Genomic DNA, 26,384 nt, shown 5'->3' with positions numbered 1-26,384 from the left:
ACTCTTCTCATATTACTGCAGTCAAACTAAACATTTAAAGGAACACACACACCCCAAAACATGGAATCATTACACTGGGGAACTACAAAACTTTAAGGCTGACAATGAAAAAACTGAAATTGTAGACGATTTTCTATTCCTTGGCTCCTTTTGTTGTTTGTTGTTGTTGTTTAGTCGCACAGTTGAGTCCCGATTCTTCGTGACCCCATGGACCACATCATGCCAGGCCCTCCTGTCTTCCGCTGTCCTCCGGAGTTTGCTTAATTTTATGTTCATTGCATTGATAATGGAGATTGTAACCAAGAAATCAGAAGGAGACTGAGACTGGAAAGGGCAGCCGTGAAGGAGCTAGAAAAGATCTTTAAGTGTAAGGGTGTGTCGCTGGTAACCAAGATCAAGATAATTCATTATTATGAATTCCTCATTATTATGTATGGGTGTGAAAATTGGACAATGAAGAAAGTGGACAGGGAGTTGATTCATGTGAAATGTGTTGAAGGAAAGTTTTATGGATATTGTGCACACACACACACACACCAATAAGTGGGTTCTAGATCAAATCAAGCTTGAAGTCTCCCTAGAGTTTTCAGTATACAAATTGAAAACTTAATTTTCCTCTTGAGAGTTCTGGCACCTCTTTGGAAAAAAAAAAGCCCTGACTAAGGCTATCGTACTTTGGTCATATATGAGAAGACAAGAGTCACTGGAAAACACAATAATGCTAGGAAAGGTTGAGGGCAGCAAAAAAAAAGAGGAAGGCCTAAAATGAGATGGATTGACTCAATCAAGGAAGCCACAGCCCTCACTTTGCAAGACCTGAGCAAGGCTCTTAATGACAGGACATTTTGGAGGTCATTTATTCATAGGGTCACCATAAGTCGGAAATGCTTCCCCCTTGCTTAGCACACTCAGGCCACTTAAAGTACTTTTGAATCTCTCCAGCTATTGGTGTTCATGTTTGAAAGAAATGAAATTTTCAATGCACTTGTATTATCAAGTTTTTAAATCAATTGATAGCTGTTGAGGAAAGTGGATTTCAAATTACATTCTTACATTTGTGTTATCTGTGACACAGTCTATCTACAGCGTATTTTTAGTATGTCATTTTTTCATAGAATTGTGCATTTGAGAATGGCTTTTTTAAAATTTACATTCTCTTTCCTGTACAAAAATGAGGGCATCTTAGTTTCACATAAACAAATTCCTTCCGCCTCTTTCTCTACTGTTTGGGTAAAGAAGGATGGTTGAAGAAAAGCCTTTCAGTTCTACCACTTACCAGCTTTTTTTCTCTGCTGCTATTCTCTGAGGAGGGTATTCCCCCCCCCCCATGCTTCCCCCTTGAGGGGACATGTATGTGCACCAGTGCACAGCACTACTCATATTCTTAGAAAAGAAATTGACAAGGCTTTCCCCAATTTTGTCAGCTTACCCAGAGAGCAAAAATAGAGAGAGTAGAATATTGAAGGAAAAGGCAGCCAGGCAAGCTAGAAATTTACCTGTGACATTGCATATCGGTTTAGTTGCAGGGCAATTTGAGGCAGTATCTGGGGTAGGTAGGTAGGTAGGGAAAATGTCTTCCCCGACACTGAATTGTTGCAATGCGATGGTGCTTAAGGGGGGAAAGAAAGTACATCTTATGAACAGTAGTAATGCATATTAATTGACGTGGGGGAAGATTCACGAATGATAATTTAAGCAATTAAAATGCATATATGATTTGGATCTTAGTACAGAAAAAACTTCTCTGTTCTGTTTGCGGTGTTGCCTCCAGCATGCTGAAAGGCGTGAAAAGATAAACTGGGTCATCACTAGATGGCAGGTGTGCTACAATATGGGTAGGACAAGAATTATAGAATTGACCTAGAGGGGGGAAAGCAGTTCTTAGAATATCTGGCAGAACCCCCCCCCCCCCTACCCATGTTGTAATCTTAAGAACAAGATTCTTGGGAGTATGCCCCATTGACTAAAATGGGGCTTACTTCCAAGTAGACCTGCTTAGAATTGTTTCTGCAGTGACACAAAGGCCTCAGTTAGGTGTCAAACAATAGGTCAAGTGAGAGGTACAATATACAATTTTAAAGAAAGGAGACTGGTAGGGTTGCTAATAGGCTTGGCAAAAATGTCTCTCTAATAAAATCATAATGTATGGAAGTAGGCAGCTATAGCTTTTATTGCATAGAGGTTAATAATGTTACCTGGTAAATAACAGCCCATCAAGCGTCCATTAAAAAGACGCAAAAATGTTCTCATACTCCCCAAGCTCTAGGAATTTCCTACCCCAGAGCTGGCAATCATATGCCAAGTTAATGGTCAACACTAGGCAATAGTTACCAAAATATGGGGAGAATCAGTATCAGAGCCAGAATCCACATACAGAGCCATAGAACACAAAGACAACCCTAACACAAAGACGTTCAAAGGTCGATATGGGAATATTTACCATGAAAGACAAGATATCAAAAGGGACTGGTCACAGAGTATTGGTACATAATGTGACTAGAAATGAAAGGAAAAACAAAAACCTTATCTAAGGAAAGAGGAAATTTCACATAACAGCTACCTAATCAAAGTACAAGCTCAAAATTGTCATTATACTATTTAAAGTTTTACTCATAAAGAAATAAGTAACCCTTAACAAATTTTTAATGATTAACAAATAGTCTCTTAATTCCATTTCATTTAGATCAATTTTTTAATCTATGCCATCCCATAGTTGAAATCAGGGGTCCCCAACCTTTTTGAACTTGCAGGCATTATTAGTATTCCGACAGAGGGTGGTGGATGCACCCACAAAATAGCTGTTGTAGGAGACAGAGCCAATGACAAAATGGCTGTTGCAGTAGATAGAGCCAACCACAAAATGTCAGGGAGTGAGATGATGCATAACTCTAATAGCAGCTCTTCAATATTTCAGGCAGAAGTTCTGTAACAGATTGCCTTTTAAAATTAACATATTGCTTAAAAATATTTTCTTCCATACACACAGCTTCACTGCATGATTGAAGGTAAGATTTTTGTGTTGTGATGGCAGCTGCTTCCAAAGCAACTTTTAAAAAATCTGTACAGCCAATTAGATATCCAGTGGCCAATCAGAAGCCTTGCTGGGTAAAAGCCCCACCAAACCATGCCCACTTTCTGAAAACACTTGGCGGGCACCAGGAAAGGTGTTAGTGGGCACTGGGGACCCCTGGTCTAAATATTCCTTCAGTAAGTTGACACCTTGGAATTAAGGTTAATTTTAACAGTTTGAACAGCTTTTTTGCTTTTACCCAGCTCAGAGCTTAAGACTGCAGACTGGAAGGTTGGTACCTCGGCAGTTCAATACCCTAGTGCTGTGTGACGGAGTGGCCCCAGTTCCTGCCAACCTAGCAGTTCGAAAGCAAAAAATTGCAAGTAGATAAATAGGTACCACTTCGGTGGGAAGGTGTACAGGGTTTAGCCCACCCAAGCCAGTCCAGGGATGGGAGGGAATCCTGTACTTTTCAGTACATTAAACAATCCACGAGACAGTCTGTACCATCTCTGGTCTTCACAACAATTTGCCACCAGAACCTCTTTTCACTAGTCCCTGCCTTTCCTAAGGGAGAGATTCCAGCCCTCAGTTAGCATCTGGGATTTAACACATTAGCAACTCAATCTAGAGATGCACACTTTTACTCTTTACCAAGGTAGCATATGTGGTCAGGGTTAGGCACCAGGCTTAGACTTGGAATTCAGTTACAACATCAAAGACAAATTAGCAATAAGAAGGATCTTTATTCAGTACAGAACTTAGCATAGACTACTAGAGATTACAAAAATAACAAAGGCTAGTGCTGTTTGCCTTAACTACACATTGAAGATACATAGTTACCACATCAGAAACATCCACAGTCCAGAATAGTCCAAGGGATTTTGAATGGAAATCCTATTTTTGCACACCATGTGCTCCAAGTCACAAAGCAACTCTTTGTCTCTCAAGAGGCAGCATTTCAGGTGCAATCAAACAGACAATGACCAGAGGAGAGAGCAGAGCAAAAAGCAAGAGAGCTCACTCCCATAGGGATCAAACAATTATACCCCAATTCCAGTCACAAATTAGATGTGACCATCAGCCAATTGTGAGTGGGCATGGGTGTGCCCAATTGTTGGTTGCCATAGCTGCGTGTGGGGATAGGCTATAAGTTTGGGACCCCGCCTGCAGTCATGTGACCCAAACTCCAGCTACTTCATTGTGTACGTGACTGGTCGTAAGTGGGCCAGAAAGTGTAGCCATGAGGTCTGGCTTTTGGCATGAAAGTGTGAAAGAATGTGGGTTTATGGCATGGCTATTGAGGCCATGTGGCCTCACCATTTGGCTTGCAACAGGAAACAAGACACAGCATGTTATCAAAAGACATCACAGGAGAAGTCTTGTGAATATAGAAGCAATATTCCTATACAGAAGGTAACAGCGTTCCGTGCACTTCGGCGTTTAGTCATGCTGGCCACATGACCACAGACAGCGCTGGCTCTTTGGCTTGGAAACGAAGATGAGCACCACCTCCTAGAGTCGGATTCGACTGGCTTTCAAGCAAGGGAAACCTTTACCTTTACCAATCTTCAACTGATGGTCAATGTTCTGACTTCCATATTTTTGCAAAGACAAAGTCTTGCCACTGTCAATAAATATAAAACAATGGTGTCATATCGTTTAGAAATTAAGATTATACAACTGAAAAGCCACTGATGGTATTCTAAATACCTTAGTCCCAAACACTTTTGCCCTGTCACAATACTACCACATGTGAAGACAAATGCAATAAAATAAAATAAAATAAATTTCTTATAAAACCAACAATTGCTGCTAGCATTACTAGCATTACTTGCCAGTCCCTGGGTGGGGGATCCCCTGCTCTTGTGGCCTTTTTTGTGGGAAATCCCACCCCCAGACATCCCTGAGCAATGTCGGCAACACAATAATATCACTTCCAGAAGTGATATCATTGCATCAGTGACGCTGGGGGCGACACTCTATTTTTTAGGCAAAACTCTGGTTTGTAGCCATTTCTACTACAAAGTTTTGCCCCAAAAGTGGAGTGTCGCCCCAACATCGCTGACACGATGACGTCGCTTCTAGAAGTGACGTCACCGACGTCCCTGCCCACCACTGGAATGCCCCTGAAATCCCCCTGCTGGCACGAGGTAGGCACCTGGCAACCCTACTATAGATGCTTGCTATTCTAAGTAATGACAGAGGCCATTCATGTAACATCTTACATATGTAAGACCCTTAAGTGGAAAGGAGCCAAAACTTGTAGACTTTTGGTGTAAGATTGAGATGCTTTTCAAAGACTTTGTGCAATTTATTCACTGACCTGAGTTGTTCTGGTACAAGGAGGACGGAAGCAGCCCTGACTGGGCCACTGCACACTTGGAAGCCTCCAGCTGTGGATGACCCAATTTCACCTGCCTGGATGGGGGCTTGGAACAGGTGAACCCAACTGGGTAGTCATAGCTATACTGCAGTAAACTAGCTGGCAGATGAAGCCCAGCTAGTAAGTCATCCAACCCAGAAGCGGGGGGGGGGGGGAGCACAGCTGCCTTGGAGCATATGGGGGAGGCAGACAATTGTCTAAACTGGATGGATTTACAGACCTGTTGCAATAACTCTGTCCCCTGCCCTAGATTGGGAGCCACTGATCTTTTATTATCTGTATGCTAATGTGCTGCTATTTCACAGGTTTTACCAACTGCTTTAATCCAATCTTAACTGTACTTATCACTCAGTTACTTATGCAACTTGATTCTAATTAGCCCATCCTGGCAACTAACCCCTCCCCCACCTATATGTAATGGTTGAGGAAGTCTCTTTCACTGTATCTGAAGAAGTGTAAATGCACATGAAAGCTTATACCCAGAATTAAACTTTGTTGGTCTTAAAGGTGCCACTGGATTCAAACTTTGTTCTGTTGCTTCAGACCAACATTGCTACACACCTGAATATATCAAAAGTAGTAGTCCCTCTTTCAAACTGCCTTCAACTCTGTGAAAAGGTTATTGTATGTCACTGCATGCCCTTTGAACAGTCACAGTCTCTTGGACTGATCCTGTGAAGCAGGGTTGGCAATTATTGAAATTAAAAATGCCACTCTAGGCAGTACCTGAGGATGGAGCTTTTGAATCAAGAGCAGCCCAGAGCTAGCACTGTGCTGCCCCGCAGCAAAACACAGTAGGTTTTGGCAGCTTAGGGTGTAGCCCTACAGAAAATCTAGTTACCTAAGGAATTCAACTTTAAAAAATAACCTAAGGCTAATACAAATGGCCTTGTACTTATTTTTCTAGCACTGCCCCCAAAGCAAACAGCATCAAAGTCAATTTACTTTAACATAAGAACATAAGAGACGCCAATGTTGGATCAGGCCAAAGGCCCATCCAGTCCAACATTCTGTGTCACACAGTGGTCAGAAATACCAGGTGCCATCAGGAGGTCCACCAGTGGGGCCAGGACATTAGAAGCCCTCCCACTGTTGACACCCCCCCCAAGCACCAAGAAGACGGAGCATCACTTGCCCCAGAGCCCTATCTATACCTTGTGGCTAATAGCCACTGATGGACCTCTGCTCCATATCTCCCTTATAAATAAAAGCCGAATGGTGGTGGCACTTCTCTAGAACATTCCACACGCTCCAAAATCAGTTTGCTCTCTGATCTGTCATTCAGAGGGTCTCCCTATCCACTGGCTGCTTTGCCTGAGTCCTGCCTCCAACATTCTAAACAGTTTCTTCCTCTCCCCCCACAGCCAGTCAGAACACAGAGGTTATTTGCATATGCAGCCTCATTGGCCTTTGCCTCGGAACACAGAGGTCGGACTCCACCCTCCACCCTAATGCAATACATAATTGAGCAAACTTCAGAGGACGCGGAAGACAGGAAGGCCTGGCGATGCTGGCTTGATCTGGTCTATGGGGCCTCGAAGAGTCGGACTCGACTGTGCGACTGAACAACAACAATGCAATACATACTAATAATTCATGCACGCAAGGGCCTTTATCGTCCATGAGGCTTCCTTCGAGTACTGCAAATGTGCATTCAAGAAACACCCAAATCAAACACGTTTAAAATTATTGCGACGCCAAAGCTCAGCTGTACAGCTCAACCTATACCTGTTCTGAGCCGCTCACACAACGCCCGCCCGCCCACTCCCCACACGTCGCGCCACCGCAGACTCCCCACCGCTGAGGCCCTGGTGACGAAAGGGCTGGGGGGGCGGGCGGGAGGGAGTAGTCTCACGTAGCCAATGAGAGCGCGAGGGCCTGGCACGGTGCGCGAGACGGCTTTGAGTTTCGGAGAGGCTGAAGCTTGGACTGATCGCAACAGAACTGGAAGTAGGTCTCGGACGGCATCATGAGTAGCGCTGGGGAAGCGGTCGTGCTGGTTGCTGCTGCAAGGACCCCGGTTGGTAAGTGGGAGAGCGTGCGATCTGGACGATTATTATTGTTGTACTGCCGTGCACTACTTAGAGCGGGCGGATTAATCGAGTGCGATGATACCGTCGAATAATCCCTCCCTTCAAGGGCTTGATTTCTTCGCGGAACGGGCTTCCCTCGTCTCGTCTTCCCCCACCGTGTACCACCTAACAATACTGGAGATACCTTGTAGCTTGTTCTGATCGTCCTGAAAGGTGAGAGAAGAAAAAGACGGCAGGTTGAAGTTTAGGAGGAGCGCAGCCGCTTCAAGCTAATGGCTCACTTTTAGCGCCGCAGTAAGGATGCTGAGAGACGCTGTTGATGCCTGAAGCAGCAACTGCCTGGACATACAATAATAATGTTTCTTATGGTGGAAGAATGGAAGAATGTTGGAAAGTAGAGATATGCTAGCCTGTAATGGTTGAAAGAGTATGGACGTATGTAGGATTGCCTTCACAATAATAAATGTGGGTGGTTTTCTTGAGGCATTTGTTACCAAAACATCTCTTTTATCCATACAGTCTGGAATCTTTACAAAAGCAATTGCCCTGAAACCCCAAGATCTAAGTCATTTTTATTTTTGCTTTCTGAGTCCCGGCGCTTGCAGGGGATAGAGGTAGGTGCTGCACTCTTGAGTGCCTTACTCAAGAGCAATCCCATTGATTTTAGTGAGATTGTTCCAGAGTAAATGACTCATCCCGATTTCCCGATGCCAAGATTTACCCTGTATGCTCTGAAATCCCCAAGATCTAAGTCATTTTTTATTTTTATTTTGCTTTCTGAGTCCCTGCGCTTGCAGGGGATAGAGGTAGGTGCTGCACTCTTGAGTGCCTTACTCAACAGCAATCCCATTGATTTCAGTGAGATTGTTCTAGAGTAAATGACTCATCCCGATGCCAAGATTTACCCTGTATGCTAATATCAGCCGGGAGGAAACTAAGAGAACAATGTGACCATTGGAAGCTCCTCCCTCGCCTGTGCTGTGCCCTCAGTGATTGGACAGTGACTGTAGAGCCACCATGTGGAGCTGCGCTGTGATTGCTTAGTGGGCGTTTCTGATGAGTCATTCTTGCTCGGATTGGGCCAGGGCGAGTAGTGCCATAGGAGCGGGTTTACCGTCTGTTTTCTCATTCATTTTGCAGAGCCAGGGATGCGAGTCTAGTTAAGTGTTGTTATGTTATTCCACTTTGGTCCTTGCATCTGTTAAACACCTTTATTATGCTGTATGCTAATTAGCTGCTCACCCTCTACCTATATGTATGGACTGGTAACTTTCATTTCAGTGTATCTGAGGCAGTGTGTGAGTGCACAGGAAAGCTTGTATCATGAATAAAACTTTGTCAAGTAGTGCCATAGGAGCGCGCTTACCGTCTATTTTCTCATTCATTTTGCAGAGCCAGTTAAGTGTTATGTTATTCCACTTTGGTCCTTGCATCTGTTAAACACCTTTATTATGCTGTATGCTAATTAGCTGCTCACCCTCTACCTATATGTATGGACTGGTAACTTTCATTTCAGTGTATCTGAGGCAGTGTGTGAGTGCACAGGAAAGCTTGTATCGTGAATAAAACTTTGTTGGTCTTAAAGGTGCCACTGGACTCAAACTTTGTTCTGCTGCTTCAGACCAACATGGCTACCCACCTGAGTGTATTTGACAGATAGGTTTGAGTCTAGTAGCACTTTAGAGACCAGAGTTTCAGGATTTAAGTCCTCAAGACTCAAAGCTCCCTTCGTCAGACAGAGTATATTTGCCAGTGACCAAATACCTAAACCAGAAGTTAGCGACCTTTTAAAGTGAAAGATTCAAACTACCTCACTTGGACTGCTAGCAACGATTCACTTGTATCATTTCTTGTTCTGTAAAGCATTTCTAGGAAGCCTACAAAAGTTATGCTATAATACTTTTTTAACCTTCCACCTGATTCTTCTTTTTTTGGCTTTTTACCTCTGTTGACTGATTCTGCTGGAATTTGTATCCACCTCAGTCCAAAGTACATTAACTTGTAAACAGGCCTTTCCCTTGGACTTAACATTGACTGGGAACTGATTTATATGGCTCTATGCCCTATTGAGCTGCGGTGGCTCAAGTGGTTAAGACGCTGAACTGCAGGCTGTGGAAGGTCAGTAGTTCAGTTCGAGACCCGGGTGCCGCATGATGGAGTGAGCTCCCATCTCTAGTTCCAGCTCCTGCCAACCTAGCAGTTCGAAAGCAAGAAATTGCAAGTAGATAAATAGGTACCACTTCGGTGGGAAGGTAACAGCATTCCGTGCACCTTGGTGTTTAGTCATGCCGGCCACATGACCACGGAAACGTCTTCGAACAGCGCTGGCTCTTCGGCTTTGAAACGGAGATGAGCACCGCAACCCTAGAGTCGGATTCGACTGGCTTTCGAGCAAGGGAACCTTTACCTTTATGCCCTATTTGTTGGCCTCCAAGGCAGTTCATTGGCCACTGTGTGAATCAGTGGACTAGTTGGATCACTGGTTTGATCTAGAAGGGCATTTCTTATATATATTGCTAAAATTATTTAAGTAGATGGGATAGTTCCAGAGGTGGTAACACTACTGGCCTGCTATAGCTAAAACAGCATGTTAATACCAGAATTGAGGCCTCCAAGTGTTTTGATTCCCCACATAGTAAAACTTGAACACTGGGTGAGAATTGACAGTGGATGAAATGGAATAAAATGCAGGTGGTCACTTTCAGATACTTTTACCAAATGATGTCGTGTAAGCAAGTTTATGTGTTCTTTAACTAGACATCACATTTGTTTTTATATTCAGTATTTCAAGCTGCAGTCTTATGCATTTACTTGGAGCAAACTTCACTGAAAGGGACTTCTAAGTAAAAATACTGTAAATGACATGGCTACTCAATGAGAGTTTCATGGTATAAGCTTTTGAGAGTCAAAGGTTCCTTCGTTAGACATGAGCAGAAATGCTTCTTGGGGAAATAATGGAATGGGCATATGCCTGTCTTTGATCTAAAATGTTTTATTTAGGATCCTTCAGTGGTACATTGTCTACCTTGCATGCCCATGAGCTCGGTTCTGTAGCTGTGAAGGAAGTCTTGAAGAGGGCAAATGTCAAGCCTGAAGAAGTATCTGAAGTTATATTTGGCCAAGTCTTGGCAGCAGGTATATCTTTTAATCTAATCCCGGATTTTATTCTGGACCCTTTCCTCTGCAAATATTTACAATACGTGGACAGAATGTGCATTTATGTCATGAATCACAGCTATTGAAATTCTGTCATTCTGCAGTCCATTTTTCTTATCTCATCTAAAAATGGTATACCAAAAGCTAGTAACCTGAATATCTTTGATACAGCAGCAGATATTTTTTCTGTGGTCTTGTCATCCACATCCTTCTGTAACAAATAGGATTTCAGGTGAGGCACAATAGATGGGAAGGAGGCAGATGACAGGACCAATGTTCCCTCTAAGCTGTGGAGTCTTGTGAGCAAAAATTCTACTTTGTGAGCTACTGGCATAAAAGCTGTGAGTGAGTGGTTTGGCTACTGCATAAATTAGTTTGCTCTGGAGCCCTCCTTCCTAAGCGGAGACAAAAATGTGTGAGCCGGAGGCTGAAAAACGGTGAGCTAGCTCACACTAACTCAGCTTAGAGGGAACACTGGACAGGACCAGAAGAAATACGCAACAGTTGTCTTGCCTTCTGCTTCAATGAGAACTTCAAGGTTACAGCCTAGTTAAGCAGTCAACCCTACTTATAAATTTGATTATTAGGTTTCATTTCATTTTATTTTATTAGTCTTGTATCCCGCCCTACCCCGCGAGCAGGCTCAGGGCGAGTTCCATCAGTATTAATACAATATAGTACAATTTAAAAATAATTTAAAACAGCAAGTTAAAACAACATAGATCATAAAATACTGTGTAAAAATTTGGTCAGATGTGTCAGTAATTTAGATGTGACAGAAGTGTGGGTTCCTAAATGGCTATTCAGATCCAGGCTACTGATAGGAGATCAACTGGGGGGTTGGGGGACGTTTTCCAAGGGAAAACACTGTGTGAAAGCTACTGATAGGAGATCAACTGGGGGGGGAGGTTGGGAGACGTTTTCCAAGGGAAAACACTGTGTGAGAATATGCGAAAACTATTTTTTAATTTATCAAATTTAATTGTAGGGTGAGAATTTCATAACCAAGGTGTGCCACTGAAAATTACCTATTTACGTAACTTGTAGATGATGATGTCAACTGAAATTCCATCAACTCACGATGGTATTTATGAAGAATAACCTCCCTGAAGTATAATGGCATTGTAAGAAGTGAATTCCTTACCCTGAAATGTCTAAATCTAAATTACCCACCTCTAAGCTTTCTGTCCACTTCTTAGCTCTATCGTAACAGCAGAGAAGGGTATCCCTTCCTCTCTCATCCTTTCCCCACAAGCCTAACCCTTGTTGGTATATCTTGTAAACACATCTTCTGCCCTTGTGCACTCCTGCAATGCCACCAACTACATATTTCTTCCATTATACCCTTTGCTGTTACCAGATCATTCAGTTTGGCCCTTCATTCCTACAACATTGTCCCACCCAAATGATCCACCTCCATTGTTTGGCAGCATTCTATAGAGGTTTACCCGCTTTGAGAAGTGCTGAGATGACTGAGTATATTGCCATTTCAAAAGCAGCCTCCAGCTTTTTCATTTAACTGACCATAAAATATCCTGGTAAAGAATGTACCTTTGTTCTAACTGTGGGTGATATGTAATTGCCAGGGGAAGGAATGGTCAGAAAGCAAGCTGATTTTTTGCTTTGACTCATAGAAGATGCCCATTATCTCATTCATTAAATGTAATTGAAAAGTTATCCACAGATTGAGGTGATAGTGAGAATATGCCAGTGCAAGAAAGTTCTAATTGTCCCAAAGGCAAAGCAAGTGCAACCCAGAACATTCAAAATAAAGATAATTTAAGCAACCATAACATGAAGATGTTGAAATATAGGCTTAAGGAACATAATTCGCACACACTTTTCAAAGCTCTCAAAGGAAGAGCTGATTATTAACTTAAAAGCCAAAGTGAATAGTTAATAATGTTGCAGCCAAACAGTTTGTCTCAGTTTGAGGAAGAAAAAAACAACAACCCAGAGAGCAATTTAGACACTGCATATTTTGAGTTCAGTTTTTTTTCTCCAGGTGCCGGTCAGAATCCTGCTCGACAAGCCAGTGTTGGTGCAGGGATTCCATATGCGGTACCAGCTTGGAGCTGCCAAATGATATGTGGTTCGGGTCTAAAAGCTGTATGCCTGGGAGCTCAGTCCATTATGACAGGAGAGTCCAGTGTTGTGGTGGCTGGAGGCATGGAAAGCATGAGCAAGGTGAGACAACAGTGTTATACATGACAGTAAATCAGACCCTTGGACTTCAAATCTGAGGCCTATTAGTATGAAAGATTTAGTTGAGCTCTACACAGGCACTGAGGGAGGGGCTGTTGCCTAGTGGTCGAGCATCTGCTTTGCGTGCGGGTGTGTGTGTGTCAGCGGTTCATTCCCTAATATCGCCGGTTAAAAAAACAAACAAGTAATAGGGGATGTGAAAGATCTCTGTGCAAGAGCTTGGAGAGCAGTCATAAATCTGAGTAGACAATAGCAACCTTGATAGATCTTATACCTATTATTGTGTGGAAGAATTATGCAGAGGTGATAAACATTGAGGAACTCCAGTTTACCAGGTCCTTGTCCAGAGGCTGTCTTGAAATGCTCCAAGATACTTGAATAAGATACAGTTGTTGCACCTTCTACTTATCTACCCTCTTTCCCCACAAGAATTTACTTTTGCTCCACAGCAGACAAGGGAGAAGGGTGGGCGAGTGGGGCAATGGAGGTAGGCTGGCAGGAGAGCTGCAGTAACTGCAGCCTTCCCTGGAGCATTTCATGGCATATGTACCATCTTCAGATGGTGACATGGCAGTTCTAGTTGTTTGGCCTTCTAAAACTGTTTCCAGGGGCTCAGCCTCAGCACAGCAGGGTTGAATAGTGCTTTTCCAAGCAGTTGTGAAGCAGATGTTATGTCCTATAAAGAGTCAAAAATAGTTTTACTTATATTTCTGTGCTGCTCCTGGAAATGTGCTCTTCTATCAGAAGACTTTGTACTATGCAGTACAATCCTAAGCAGTTATACCTTTCTAAGTCAACTAAAGGACAAAAACAAGATTGGAGTCCAGTAGCACCTGTAAGACTTTGTTGGTCTTAAAGGTGTCACGGGACTCAAACTTTGTCCTGCTGCTTCAGACTGTTGTACACATCACTTATGAAACCCTTTGCACTCTGCCACTGACTAAGTCAGTTTAACTTAGTAGGTGCTCTTAATACTTCCATGGTGCATATGTTAAGTGCCTTTGATGATTCTAATCACAGTAACTGAAGTCAATCATGAACATATATTCAGATATTCACTTTGGTTCATTGCTTAAAAGCATTGTGGGTAAAATACTAAATGCTGACAGGCAATCATACTGCAGTGACTTTGCTTGATCTTGCCAGTTGTAATTGTGCATGTCCCTGATATCAGTTTGCTTGCGTTAGATGGAGAACACTGCATGATGTACTAATATTTGTTACAATTAGATACTTTTTAGAATTTCACAGCCTAGGAAGAAGAAAGCCTATTGTTCAACTGAAGAAGGTATATTTTTGCCTGGGAAAATCCAACCCCCAGGTTGGATTCCCAGTCAGAATGGTGTGACGGATATGTGACAAACTTTGACTGCAGCAAGATCTGATTCTCCTCTACAAGACTGCCGTGTGCTTTCTCAAATTGGGCTGGGGGAGCACAACCTTTGACGGAGTTTCTGTCTTACAAGACCAACACAGCTACTCACTAGAATCTGTTTAGGAGTGCACTGCTACTCAGCTTGCATTGTTAAATGTTTCTTCTTTATTGGTTTTTCACTGATGTTCATTAAAAGAACCAAACAAAACTCTTGTCACTGATTGTTAAGCAGGATGGCACCACGTTATTTTAAATTAATAATGCAATTAATATATACGTTAAATACTTACATAAATGGTGGACAACTTGCCCTATTCCAACCCTCCTTTGGAAAACAAAAGAAGCAGCTTAATTTTAATGAGATGCCTGTTACTTATAATCCATAAATGGAAAAAGTACTGCTGGAGCTGTTCACTTGTCACTGTTAGGGTTTGGTTTATGTGTATGAGTTTTTAGGCCCAAGTCAGAAAAGACTGACTAAATGAGCCGCAGGGGCTATGATACAGGCTTCATTGTGATGCCTCACTATCTTCTCTGTGAAACAAGTTTTGCAGGTTTTTGAAACACAAAATCATGTGGAGAAGTTTATAGTGGATGAGTGTACACATCACAGACAACAATACCATTTTTAGTTCTTAGGGGAAGCATTACTGTCTATATCCAGCCTAAAATATTAGACCCTCTCTGCTTGTTAAAAGAATTGCTTTTTTATTTAAATGAACTAGCCTAGAGCTAGTTCACATTGGGGAGTGGATGATCCTCCTCTATAGTGGTGATTCTTTCTTGTAAATCTGAAGAGTAGAAGATTCATGTAGTGATGAAGAGCTGGGAAGGGGTGGTTTTTATTCTGGATTTCTAAACGTGTCAAAACGCTTTACTTTCAGGCACCGCACATCATTCATATGCGCAGTGGCGTGAAGATGGGAGATGCCTGTTTGCAGGACAGTATTATCTTAGATGGTTTGACAGATGCCTTTTATCACTACCACATGGGTATAACTGGTAAGTTGTGGGAGTCTTTAAAATGACATAGGTTGGCCAAGAAACATAGGCTGGTGGAAAGAGTATTACATACATTTGTGTGCAACTGTCTTAGACCTTTTCCTCACCTCAGTGTTGCCACTGTTTCCCGGCGAGTTAAATCCCCAGCTGATGCTCCGACTTTGCAGCACCCCTTGCACAAAAGGGCATTTGTTTCAGGGATTTTTTTTCTTGAATTCGGATCCGACCCTCCCCATGTATTCTGCGCTTCCTTTGAAAAAGGGTTGTGCGGCCGTGTTGTCATGTATTTCATCAGCGACAGAACCTCCTCTTCTTTTTTGTGCATGTGCAGTAATGTTATAATATCAAAACATTGTGTAAAAAATAGAAAAGAAAGGCTGGATGTATCGTGGGGAACAACAGGGTTGCTGCCATTTGAAAGGATCCCCACTCGTCCTTAGACACCAACTAAGAAAATGGTTGGCGACCATCAAACTGGATACATCAATTCATAACACTGCTATTCAGTAATTATGAAGCATGCTAAATGTGTCATCAAGTACTTCATCTGCAACAGAACCTTCTTTTTTGCATGTGCAGTAATGTTATAACAATATAACATTGTAAAAAAATGCTGGATGCATCATGGAGAACAGCATGGTTGCCGCCATTTCAAAGGTCCCCTGCTCCTCCTTAGTCGCCAACTAAGAAAATAGCTGGTGATCATCAGATGAGATACACCAATTCATAACAGTGTTATTCAATAATTATGAAGCACACTAAATGTGTTCTCATGTACTTAGCAATGGAACCTCCTTTTTTTGCATATGCTGTTATAACATCAAAACATTGTAAAAAAAAAAGGAAAACACACCAGGAGTTATTGGGGAAGAGAAGGGGGTGGGGAATGAAGAAACAATACAAGCACGTGGCATCAAAACATACCATCACCACCCTCCACTGAAAGTAAAGGAACTTCATGGATTTGTAATTGCACTGCGGTGGCTCAAGTGGTTAAGACGATGAACTGCAGGCTGTGGAAGGTCAGTAGTTCAGCAGTTCGAGACCCGAGTGTTCCGCATGACGGAGTGAGCTCCCGTCTCTAGTTCCAGCTCCTGCCAACCTAGCAGTTTGAAAGCAAGAAATTGCAAGTAGATAAATAGGTACCACTTTGGTGGGAAGGTAACAGCGTTCCGTGCGCCTTGGCATTTAGTCATGCCGGCCACATGACCACGGAAACATCTTCGGACAGCACTGGCTCTTTGGCTTTGAAACGGAGATGAGCACCGCAACCCTAGAGTCGGACTCGACTGGCTTTCGAGCAAGGGAACCTTTACCTTTACCTTTTTAATTGCATGGAGGAGGCTACATGGAACCTCACTGCCCATTTTGTCCCAATGTTATAATGTTGCTATATTGCAATTTTAAAAAATCACCTAGCGCAGTGTTCCCTTTAAGCTGTGGAGTCTGGTGAGCAAAAATTCTACTTTGTGAGCTACTGGCATTAAAGTTGTGGCTACAGCATAAATTAGTTGGCTCTGGAGCCATCCTTCCTGAGCTAAGACAAAAAATGTGTGAGCTGGAGGCTAAGAAACTGAGCTAGCTCACACTAAATCAGCTTAGAGGGAACACTGGTTGCAACACAATCAACATTACACTTTTAAAAAATTAGCAGATTGCTCAGGAGACAACTTGGGATGGGTGGGAGGGGGATGAATATGCAACAGTAAAGACACAAAAGAGCAACGGGAAACAACATTCAAAATCGGGCACTCCTCACTGGAAAACGGCAAGTTCAGATCTGAAAGGGGGGGAGGGAATAGCAGAAAAAGTAGATTTGGAAAACACAGGATAACAGGGTACTAAATTTGGATCTACTCCTGGGGAGGCAGAAAGTTGTGTGGAAAGTTTTACAAGCTTTGATTATTTAAGAATGCCGATGCAGATGTTTGCACTTGTGCGGAGATGGTCTTAAGAGACATAAATTTGTTTTTACTTATCTGTGACTTAAAGCAAAACAAAAATCAGAAGCAGTTATCACTAAATATTAGAAATACAGCTCTATATTCCTCTATTATTTTACTGCATTCAGTGCCTGTTTTGCAGGCATCATCATTCCAACCAAACCCTGATAGCCATATATATTTGAAAGTTTCCTTTATTTTCTGTTTCAGCTGAAAATGTGGCCAAGCAATGGAAAGTCAGTCGAGAGGAGCAAGACCATCTGGCTGTAAACTCGCAGAACAAGGCTGAAAATGCTCAGAAGGCTGGCTATTTTGAGAAAGAGATTGTCCCTGTTCTTGTTCCTTCTAGGAAAGGTGTGTGCATGCATGCTTCCTGGCTTCATTTCCCCCCTCTGTAATGGGACATGATAATAAGGCTTAACGAGTTTATTATCACTGAGTTAGAGAAAAACTCAATTATGTAACTCAAAAATGTTTCTAAGTAGTTTAGATAAAAAGAGGGAGAAAAGCTAATGTTATGCTTCATAAGGATTCATGGATTAACTAAGAAGTGTTGTTCTAGTACATTTAGTTGAAATCTAATATATTGGCTATGGATCAGAGTCCTAGCATTCTCTTGTGCACATACAGAGTCCCTGTATGGGCTTTTTGTAGGTAAGTGTAAGGTGATGCATACAGGATCAAAAAAAAAAAAAGATGTTCACAAACATCTCACCAGGCATCATAATTTAAATCCACACTAGGAAAGTATCCAGAGCTCTTTAGGTTTCAGTTCAATTGCTAAACATTGCCTTAAAGCAATGACCTTTATGCAAGGATTCTGCTTTTTTAAGCAAGTGTATCTATATATATGGGGCTGCAGTGGCTCAAGTGGTTAAGATGCTAAACTGCAGACTGGAAGGTCGGTAGTTCAGCAGTTTGAGACCCGAGTGCCGCAAGACGGAGTGAGCTCCCGTCTCTGGCCCCAGCTCCTGCCAACCTAGCAGTTTGAAAGCAAGAAATTGCAAGTGGATAAATAGGTATTGCTTTGGTGGGAAGTTAACAGCGTTCCGTGCGCCTTGGCATCTAGTCATGCTGGCCACGTGACCACGGAAACGTCTCTGGACAGTGCTGGCTCTTCAGCTTGGAAACGGAGATGAGCACCGCATCTTAGAGTCAGAAAGACTGTCTGTCTGTCTGTCTATCTAGCTATTTAAAGAGGGGTAATGATTGAGCATTTTGTTTTGGGAAAAGTTCGTCATTAACTAAAAGGAAATATTTTTAATTTTAAAAAACCTCTTGCATAGATATGTCTCTGTGCCTCATTTTAAATATACAGTGACTACTGTGATATTACTTGCTGCTTTGCTTTTGCAGGTCCTGTTGAAGTTAAAGCAGATGAGTACCCCCGCCATGGTAGTAACTTAGAAGTGATGGCAAAACTAAAGCCTTACTTTGTGACAGATGGAACAGGAACTGTGACTGCAGCAAATGCTTCAGGTTTGTTTGTGGACAGCTTTGAAAAAAGGATGTGGCAGAATGGTCCTGTTCAGACCCTGCCCTCCTGGGTTTTCCTAGTACTTGGAGGGGCTTTCCTTTATCTTCTGTTCAACCGCCAATACCACCCAACCTTTGCAGGAATTGCCCACTGGGTGGGTCAAGACTCCCAGCTTCCCTTCCGAGTTCTGAGGCCTTGCCTCTGTGTCTCATGCTACCCAGCACCTGGTCACCACAGGGACAACTTACTGCTTGGTGCACTACTGGGGGAGTAGCCACTTGCCAACTGACTGCCCTTCCCTTCCTCCTGGCACTCCATTTAAAATAGTGTGTCCAAGACGGTGGAGGTCTAGGTGACACAGAGAACGTCTACTGGAAACAAAAGTTACAAAGCATTTTTTTACTAGTACAGAAGATAGATTTTAATAAATAGTAATTCTTAGTATAACCAGTAGGTGGATTCAGAAACCTGCAGTGCATATGTGATATCTGGTGTATGTAGTGTGTAGCTTATAGTGTAGTGTGTGTGCATTTATTTTTCAAGAAAATGTTCACAGGCATACTTTTAGCCCCACACCAGATTAAGGAAGGGATTCAAAAGAAGGGGTAAAACACAGTTCCTCTGTCCCTCCCTCCAATGCTCCCTCTAAGATGTGGAGTCTTGTGAGCAAAAATTCTACTTTGTGAGCTACTGACATTAAAGTTGTGAGTGCATGATTTGGCTGCTGCATAAATTAGTTTGCTCTGGAGCCATCCTTCCTAAGACAAAAATGTGGGAGCCAGAGGCTCAAAAACTGTGAGCTAGCTCACGCTAACTCATCTTAGAGGGAACACTGCGCTCCCTCTATACCTGCCTGATCAGGCTCTTTCAGGTGTGCAGACCAGCACATGGCAATGGCCGCCTTTCACAGACCTCAGGTAAGAGTTCTGTCTGCCTTGCTGGAATCAGCACAGAGAACCTTCCTACTTGCTCCCAGGAGCTCTATCATTTCTCTTTTCCGCACCCACTGACCAGGGCAGGCTGGGTCAAAGAAGCTTTTCCTGAAGTCTCCAGGAGTTTCTTCCTGAAATCTTTCTAATCTTAATTCCTCCAAATCTCTGTTTCCTACTGGGGGAGGGGAGCTTGACTATTCCATTATCTCTAGCTGGACCTATTAGCATTTCTTAAAAGGTGGCTGAGGTGAGACTGGGAAAGCAATTGAATTGACTTCCCCCTTCTTGCCTTTTATCGGCCCAGAGAGCAAAACATTTTAAAATTCAAAGTGAAAAATGCATTTCTTCACAGGGTGCATGAAGGTATCAGTTTAAAGAGTTTATCTTTTGTTTCGCTTCAGATAGGTGAAATGGAAAATGTGGATAATGTGTGACATATGGAGAACTGTTTCAGAATTTTAAGAGTTTGTGTTTTATTCTGGAAATTAAAAGAAAATGTGTTTCTCTCCACCTCAAGAAAATATTTGGAGATCATAATGGCTGCATTCAGGTTTCACATGAAACCATTGGTAAGGAAAAATGTGCATGTACATGGCTTGTTAAGAAGCTAGCATAGGGGCCTTGCTTCTTCTCCCCACCTCTTCTTATGCCACGAATCATGGTCATATTTATTTATATTGTCACCATTTATATTTCTCACCAATGGGGACCCAAAGCAGCTTGCAGCAGTGTTCTTCCCACCTATCTTCACTCTATCTTCACAACACTATGAGGTAGGTTAGGCTGAGACTACGTAGCCCGAGGGGAGCCACTGGGCTGCCAGAGCAAAGTGGGGATCTGAAGCCAAGTCTTCCAGATTCTACTCTGACACTATAACCACTACGCCACACTGGGATTCTGGGTGTCCATTTTTCTTTAATCAGTTAATTGTGGTGTCTGAATGCAACTTAAGGCTGTTTTATTTCTCCTAAAGCCTCAGGCTTGAGTGAGGCAGGCTGGGTTTGCTTATGACAACTACTCCCCCCCCAGAGCTTCCTATTATGCCCAGAGTCCTACTCTTCTACATACTGATTTCTTCCAAGTATCTCAGCCTTTTCCGATCTCTTCCCATCCCCGACAAAAAAAAACCACATCAAAATTGTATGAGTAAAGTATCCAAACTGAACAAAATTATTGTTTATACTACCTGGAACTTTAAAGCTAATGTACGTTGTTTTTACATGAATGTGCATTAGAAGATACCTTCACACGGTTTAGACTTGACTTCTGAGGTGGGAAGCTGAAATCTGAAGACTAACAAACTAAACAGCTCACAAAATCTGAACAAGGCATGCCAAACAGGGTAATATAGGACAGCTTTTTACCAAGGGTTTGAACCAAGAAACAGAGATTGTCTCTGGCAAATGGAGATCATTAGAAAGTATGGGATTTTGCAGAGTAACCTGTACAGAGTCCTCTAGATCAGTCATAAGATGTCCTTTAAATCAGCTGGGTTGGTAGTGTATTGAAGACTACAGTATTTGTTTTTGTTAAGTTTACAGAGTTTCATAATTTCTTCTGTCCAAGGCATCACCACCATTTTTGCTAATAGCATTTGTTGGAAATGTTTTCTGTATTCCTCACATCCAAAGAACTCTCCTGGTATGGATGCAAAAGCATCCATGTGTAGAAGACATATCTACCTCAAGGTAGGGCCGGTTTACACTTTGTGCTAGAGTGTTGCACCAGAAATGTGAAACTAAATCCAAATTCTGCTTGCACTAGAGGCAACAGGTACAACTGTAGAATCTACTGTATGACTTCATATCTTCTCATTTCCTCTCCAAATGAGCCCGTTTGCGGGGAGGGCGGGGTATAAATACAATTAAATAAATAAAAATAAAATAAATGACTACTCAACGTCCACATTTCCCACAGAACTTTCTCTGAACCATTCTTTCTCAGAATCATCTTCTCCTGCCAAAGGCAACATGGCAGAAGGCAAAGGTTATGTATTATTTATAGTGTGATGGGATGAACTACACCATGTAAATAGTAGCTTTACATAACTTTACAAAGAGCTTTTTGTGCAAGATATTGCACAAGACCTACTGTAAGATCAAGTGCTGAGTTTTTATTTCTGGTTAACGTCTACAAAAATCAAAAAGGCTATTTAATGCAATCATTATAGTCCAAATTAGAGGTGTGATGATTGAAGGTCAGGGGGAGGTATTACTGAAATATATCCTGTGCTATTTCTTTTGTAAGTGGAAATGTAAAGATGAGATACAGTTGACTTAACGGCACAGCTGCTTGCGAAGAATTTCTTGTGTTTCCACTTGCACAAGAGCTCTTGCACGAGTAGAAATGCTCAATGGGATTCCAGCCCAATATGTCTACCAACAGTTTTCTGCCATTTAAATTTTTTAACAGAAGTGTTATTCCTCTGTCTTCAGGTATTAACGATGGTGCCGCAGCTGTAATTCTTATGAAAAAAGCGGAAGCGCTCAGACGAAGTCTTACACCTTTGGCACAGATTGTGTCTTGGGCTCAAGTTGGTGTAGACCCTTCTGTAATGGGGATAGCACCTGCCCCAGCCATAAAGAAAGCTGTAAGTATCACAGCAGGAAAAAGTTGTTAATCTCTTTTAACTAGTTAACCTTGACAACAAAACTACTATTAAAAAAAGGCAGTATGTTTATTTCTTGCTAATGGAACTTGGTGCCAAAAAATCACAGTTGGACTGGATATCCATAAAATCTGGATATAGTTGCTTGCAATTCTTCCAGTTTGTTAAAGAAAGTGAAGGGGCCAAGTGTAAGTTTTATTAATGAACTTGGAAGTGGAGGTCTTATTTAAATTTACATTCATGTTTACTTGTGGGCACATTCCACAGCTACAGACAAGGCCCAGTTGGACTCTGCTCATCTAGATGGAAATAAACAGAGTAGTGTATTAAGACAAACAAAAACTTTTTGTTGTTGTTTAGTTGCACAGTCGAGTTCGACTGTTCGCGACCCCATGGACCAGATCATGCCAGGCCCTCCTGTCTTTCGCCGTCCTCTGAAGTTTGCTCAACTTCATGTTCGTTGCATCGGACATTCAAATTCTAGTAACAATAACAATCAAGCACCTTTCATGCTTGCTTTTTCTACGAAATACTACTGATCCTAAGGAAGGACAAGGAGCTATATTGCATTGAAGTCTTGACTGGTAGGAACTATTAAGAACCAGATTCGGTTGGTGTTGTTTACATACTTAAACATGCTGAAAAGTATAAGGGAAAAGGCTGAGACTTTTGCTTCAATGCAAACAGAAAATCTAAATTCTCTAGAAAGCTCATTTGCATTACAAATTTGCATTTTTCTATTTGTCTTTAATTGGGCATGAACATAATGCCCTCAGCCCCATACTAAGAGTCCAAAGGGCAAGGAATCTGTTTTGATGAAAGGTTTAAGATAGGATGCAGAACCAGAACACTACCTCGTAACAGAAACATAGAATTTAATATGCATTGGAAGAATCACAGCCCAGTCCTGTGAATGCTTACTCAGATGTAAATCCCACAGAGTTTAATGGCACTTACTCCTGTGTCAGTTCAGTTGTAACATTGAGGAATTTCACATTACCCTTTTAAAGCCAGTTTGGAGCCATTCTCTGTCGTGGAGTAAACCGATATAGGGCTGCCATTTCACACATGGCTTTCCCCTACCGGTAAACAGCTGGATCTGAAGCAGTTTGCCATTTCAGACTGCACTGCTTTTTCCCACTTTTTCCTGCCCTTTTTCCCCCGCCCGGGGGATCTCCGGCTTTTTTTTTTTTTTTTGGAATGTTCGCTTTAGAGCGCTACAACACAACACTCCAGGCAATCCAGTGGGGTTGCTATACCGCTGTTTTGCTGTTGCATTACCACTATAGTGCTCAAAAGCGAACTTTTTTTAAAAAAAAGCCAGAGATCGCCTGCACGGGCGAAAAACGCTAGGAAAAAGCGTTTCAGATCTGGGAGAAGAAACTGAAGACTACTTGGAAGTGGTTTACAGGTAAAACGGTTCAGCCCCGTTTCCTGAACGGGACAGAAGCGTTTGTGTGTGAAAGTACAAATATATTCCAGTAGGGAACCGGTTCTAAAACAGTTCTGTCTGAAATGTCAGACCAGAAACCGTTTGGGAACCATTCCTGAACTGGAATATATCGTCTGTCTGAAATTCCTCATGTCTAAGGGACACGGAAAGCTGAAGTTCCATAACCAGAACTTCCAATGTGATCTTTGCCTAAAAACAGCTATATTAAGGCCACTGTGTTGGATAAAGGGAATTACTCTTCTTCTCCCATAACCTCATAAAAATAGCCCCCGGAGCCTGTGCTTTAGGCTGTATGAAGTTCCTCTTCCCCAACTGTAGCTTAAAATATTCCTCCCCCAGGAGAGAAAGCTATTGTTAAGGAACACAACTTCTCTGCCACGTAGACTTCCCTGGTGCCATAGTTCCAGACATAGAATCATAGTTGGAAGGGAGCTTGCTGCCGCCACCTCTAAAAACTAGGAAGAGAAGCCCTGTTACCCTGAAACTTATATTAACTGTGCCAACCACCGGAGGGACACCTACAGAAGATCTGTGCCGCCCATGGGAAGAGAGAACTGATGATAGCCATCATGAACTTTATAATAGCAAACTAACTTATTATAGAATTGTAATTTTTTAAGTAGTTTTAAATGTTTTATTGCACTATTTAAATGTTTTCCACTGATTTTATGTCAGCCACCCTGAGCCGGCCTTGGGCTGGGAGGACAGGGTACGAATTTGATTAAATAAACCCCCTGCACTCTGCAGGAGCATAGCCGAAAGATAGCCCTACAACATACCCAAAAGATGGTTGTCCAGCCTCCGCTTGAAAATGTCCAGCGAAGGAGCATCCACCACCTCCCAAAGCAGTCTGTTCCACTGCTCAACCACTCTTACAGTTAGGAAGTTTCTCCTGATATTTAGCTGGTAACGACTCCCTTGTAATTTCCACCCATTAGATCTAGTCTTGCAATCCGGAGCAAGAGAGAATAGAGTCAATAGTGGCTCCTTTCATGTCTCTGTAGGGCCAAACAGAACTTAGTGTTCTATTTTTGGTCTTAGATCTTATATCAACAATCTACGCTACCACATAACTTGAATAGTGCCTGGAATCCTTCAGCCTTCACTTTCCCCACTCTTAAAGACAAAGCAATTATTTTTCTAGTCCTAGTCTAATATTGTTTTGTCTTTTAGGTTGAAAAAGCAGGTTGGACAATGGACCAAGTTGACTTGTTTGAAATTAATGAGGCCTTTGCTTCACTAGGTGTAGCAGTAACGAGAGAGCTAAAATTGAACCCCGAAAAGGTATGTCGCCATGGTAATTAAAATGAAAAGAGATATTAGAATCTTATTTTTACAGTGTTTGCCCAATAGAAGGGTAAATAAGTTTGTATATATCAGTAAAAATACCTGGAGAACAGTTCATGTCCCCAAGCTCCTTACGGTAACCTAAGAGAGAACAGTGTTCTGACAACTGCTAACCCAAATACTTACGATGAAAATGAAAAGGGGGTAAGGAGGGAGGAAGGGTAGAAGTGAAAACAGCTCAGTGGCTGGAATGAAAAGCAGAATTAGGATGCTCTTCAGGTAAAACAGTCACCTGTTCTATAATGTCTGCTTAGAGAAAGCACACCATATGTGCTTTTAAATCCAAAAGGGATACTGGGGCAGAGGATCTTCTGTAGCTTCTTTTAGGGAGTAGCCTGCATTAAGACACCTGTGCAACCTTTTACCAACTACTAGGTATTCCAAGCATTGTGGTCAAGAGGAGCTGGACTGTATTTTAAAATCCCTATTGGAACAGGGCTGTTCTGCAATACTTGCCAAGCACTTTGACTACAGATCTTTAAGGAGAATTAAGAGAAGCCATAGCGCAGAGGAAGATAAGCAGAACTTTATATACTTATGGGTGACATACTTCACACACTTAGCCGCTACAGTGCAATAACAAAAGTAAAGAAAATAAGATGCACATTTCTTGCTTTTGTAATTGTTCATTTGTTTCCCTTTTTTGCAGGTTAACATTGAAGGTGGGGCTGTTGCCCTTGGTCATCCCTTGGGAGCATCTGGATGTCGCATCCTTGTTACTCTGGTGTATGCACTGGAGCGAACAGGCAAAAAGCGGGGAGTTGCTGCCTTGTGCATAGGAGGAGGGATGGGCATAGCTATGTGTGTAGAAAGATAGCAAACATTTCAATTTTGTACTAATGCATATCATGCCCTGAATTCACTCAAAGCTCTGTCTGATTTTCATTCAGTTTTATTTAACATTACTGCACACATCTACACTGCCTGCTTCTGTCATGTTAAAAACATAATAGGACCAGCTCAAGCTTTAACAGAATTTTCCCTGCTACAGGATGTACTCTCCTTTTCCCCACAGCAAGGTATATAGATTTCCATAACTGTAAGGATTCAGATAGTTAATACTACTATGAAGGGTCCACAGCTTAGTACAGTAACAAACTAGTGTCTTTAATCACTATTCACCCTCTCCCCTAGTACAGGCAAGGATTTAATCAACAGGGTTTTCAGTGCTGCACACAGGATAAGAAAGTAGTTCCTATTTGTGTCTACTAGGAGCTCCAGGCACTCAACCCTCCCTTCAGTTCCCTGCCATACACAGAGAAATTGAGGGAGATGTCCACTTTGTGACAGTTAGACCATTCATCTTCTCCCAGTCGCAAGCTCTTTAAGATGGACTACAACAGTGACAAATACAAAATCTGGGTCTTATATTATTTATTCACTAGTTAACCACCTTCTGAGTGGACAGGACTTTTAACAGTTTGTTTTATTAACATACCAGTAAATACAGAACTAGA

The 26,384-nt window shown here is 42.2% G+C and overlaps 1 protein-coding gene across 1 annotated transcript; it reads left to right on the top strand.

The window, feature by feature from the left end:
* Nucleotides 1–7,301: 7,301 nt before the first annotated feature.
* ACAT2 (acetyl-CoA acetyltransferase 2) lies at nucleotides 7,302–26,372 on the top strand. Its single transcript, XM_015412992.1, has 9 exons — nucleotides 7,302–7,420; nucleotides 10,430–10,564; nucleotides 12,591–12,772; nucleotides 15,050–15,167; nucleotides 17,321–17,464; nucleotides 18,467–18,589; nucleotides 21,955–22,109; nucleotides 24,754–24,864; nucleotides 25,577–26,372. The coding sequence occupies exons 1-9, from the start codon at nucleotides 7,366–7,368 to the stop codon at nucleotides 25,742–25,744; spliced, it is 1,191 nt and encodes a 396-aa protein (XP_015268478.1). The 5' UTR covers nucleotides 7,302–7,365; the 3' UTR covers nucleotides 25,745–26,372.
* Nucleotides 26,373–26,384: the final 12 nt, after the last annotated feature.

This window comes from Gekko japonicus, unplaced genomic scaffold (assembly GCF_001447785.1).
Source record: "Gekko japonicus isolate JY-2015 unplaced genomic scaffold, Gekko_japonicus_V1.1 scaffold2361, whole genome shotgun sequence".
Taxonomy (NCBI): Eukaryota; Metazoa; Chordata; class Lepidosauria; order Squamata; family Gekkonidae; genus Gekko; species Gekko japonicus.
Note: the sequence above shows the minus strand (reverse complement) of the source record. Positions and strands in the feature narration are given on the sequence as shown.

Coding starts and splice junctions, on each gene's coding strand:
- ACAT2 (XM_015412992.1), top strand. CDS start 7,366: ATGAGTAGCGCTGGGGAAGCGGTCGTGCTGGTTGCTGCTGCAAGGACC. Junction 10,565..12,590: donor TGGCCAAGTCTTGGCAGCAG/GTATATCTTTTA, acceptor TTTTTTCTCCAG/GTGCCGGTCAGAATCCTGCT. Junction 18,590..21,954: donor GACTGCAGCAAATGCTTCAG/GTTTGTTTGTGG, acceptor CTCTGTCTTCAG/GTATTAACGATGGTGCCGCA.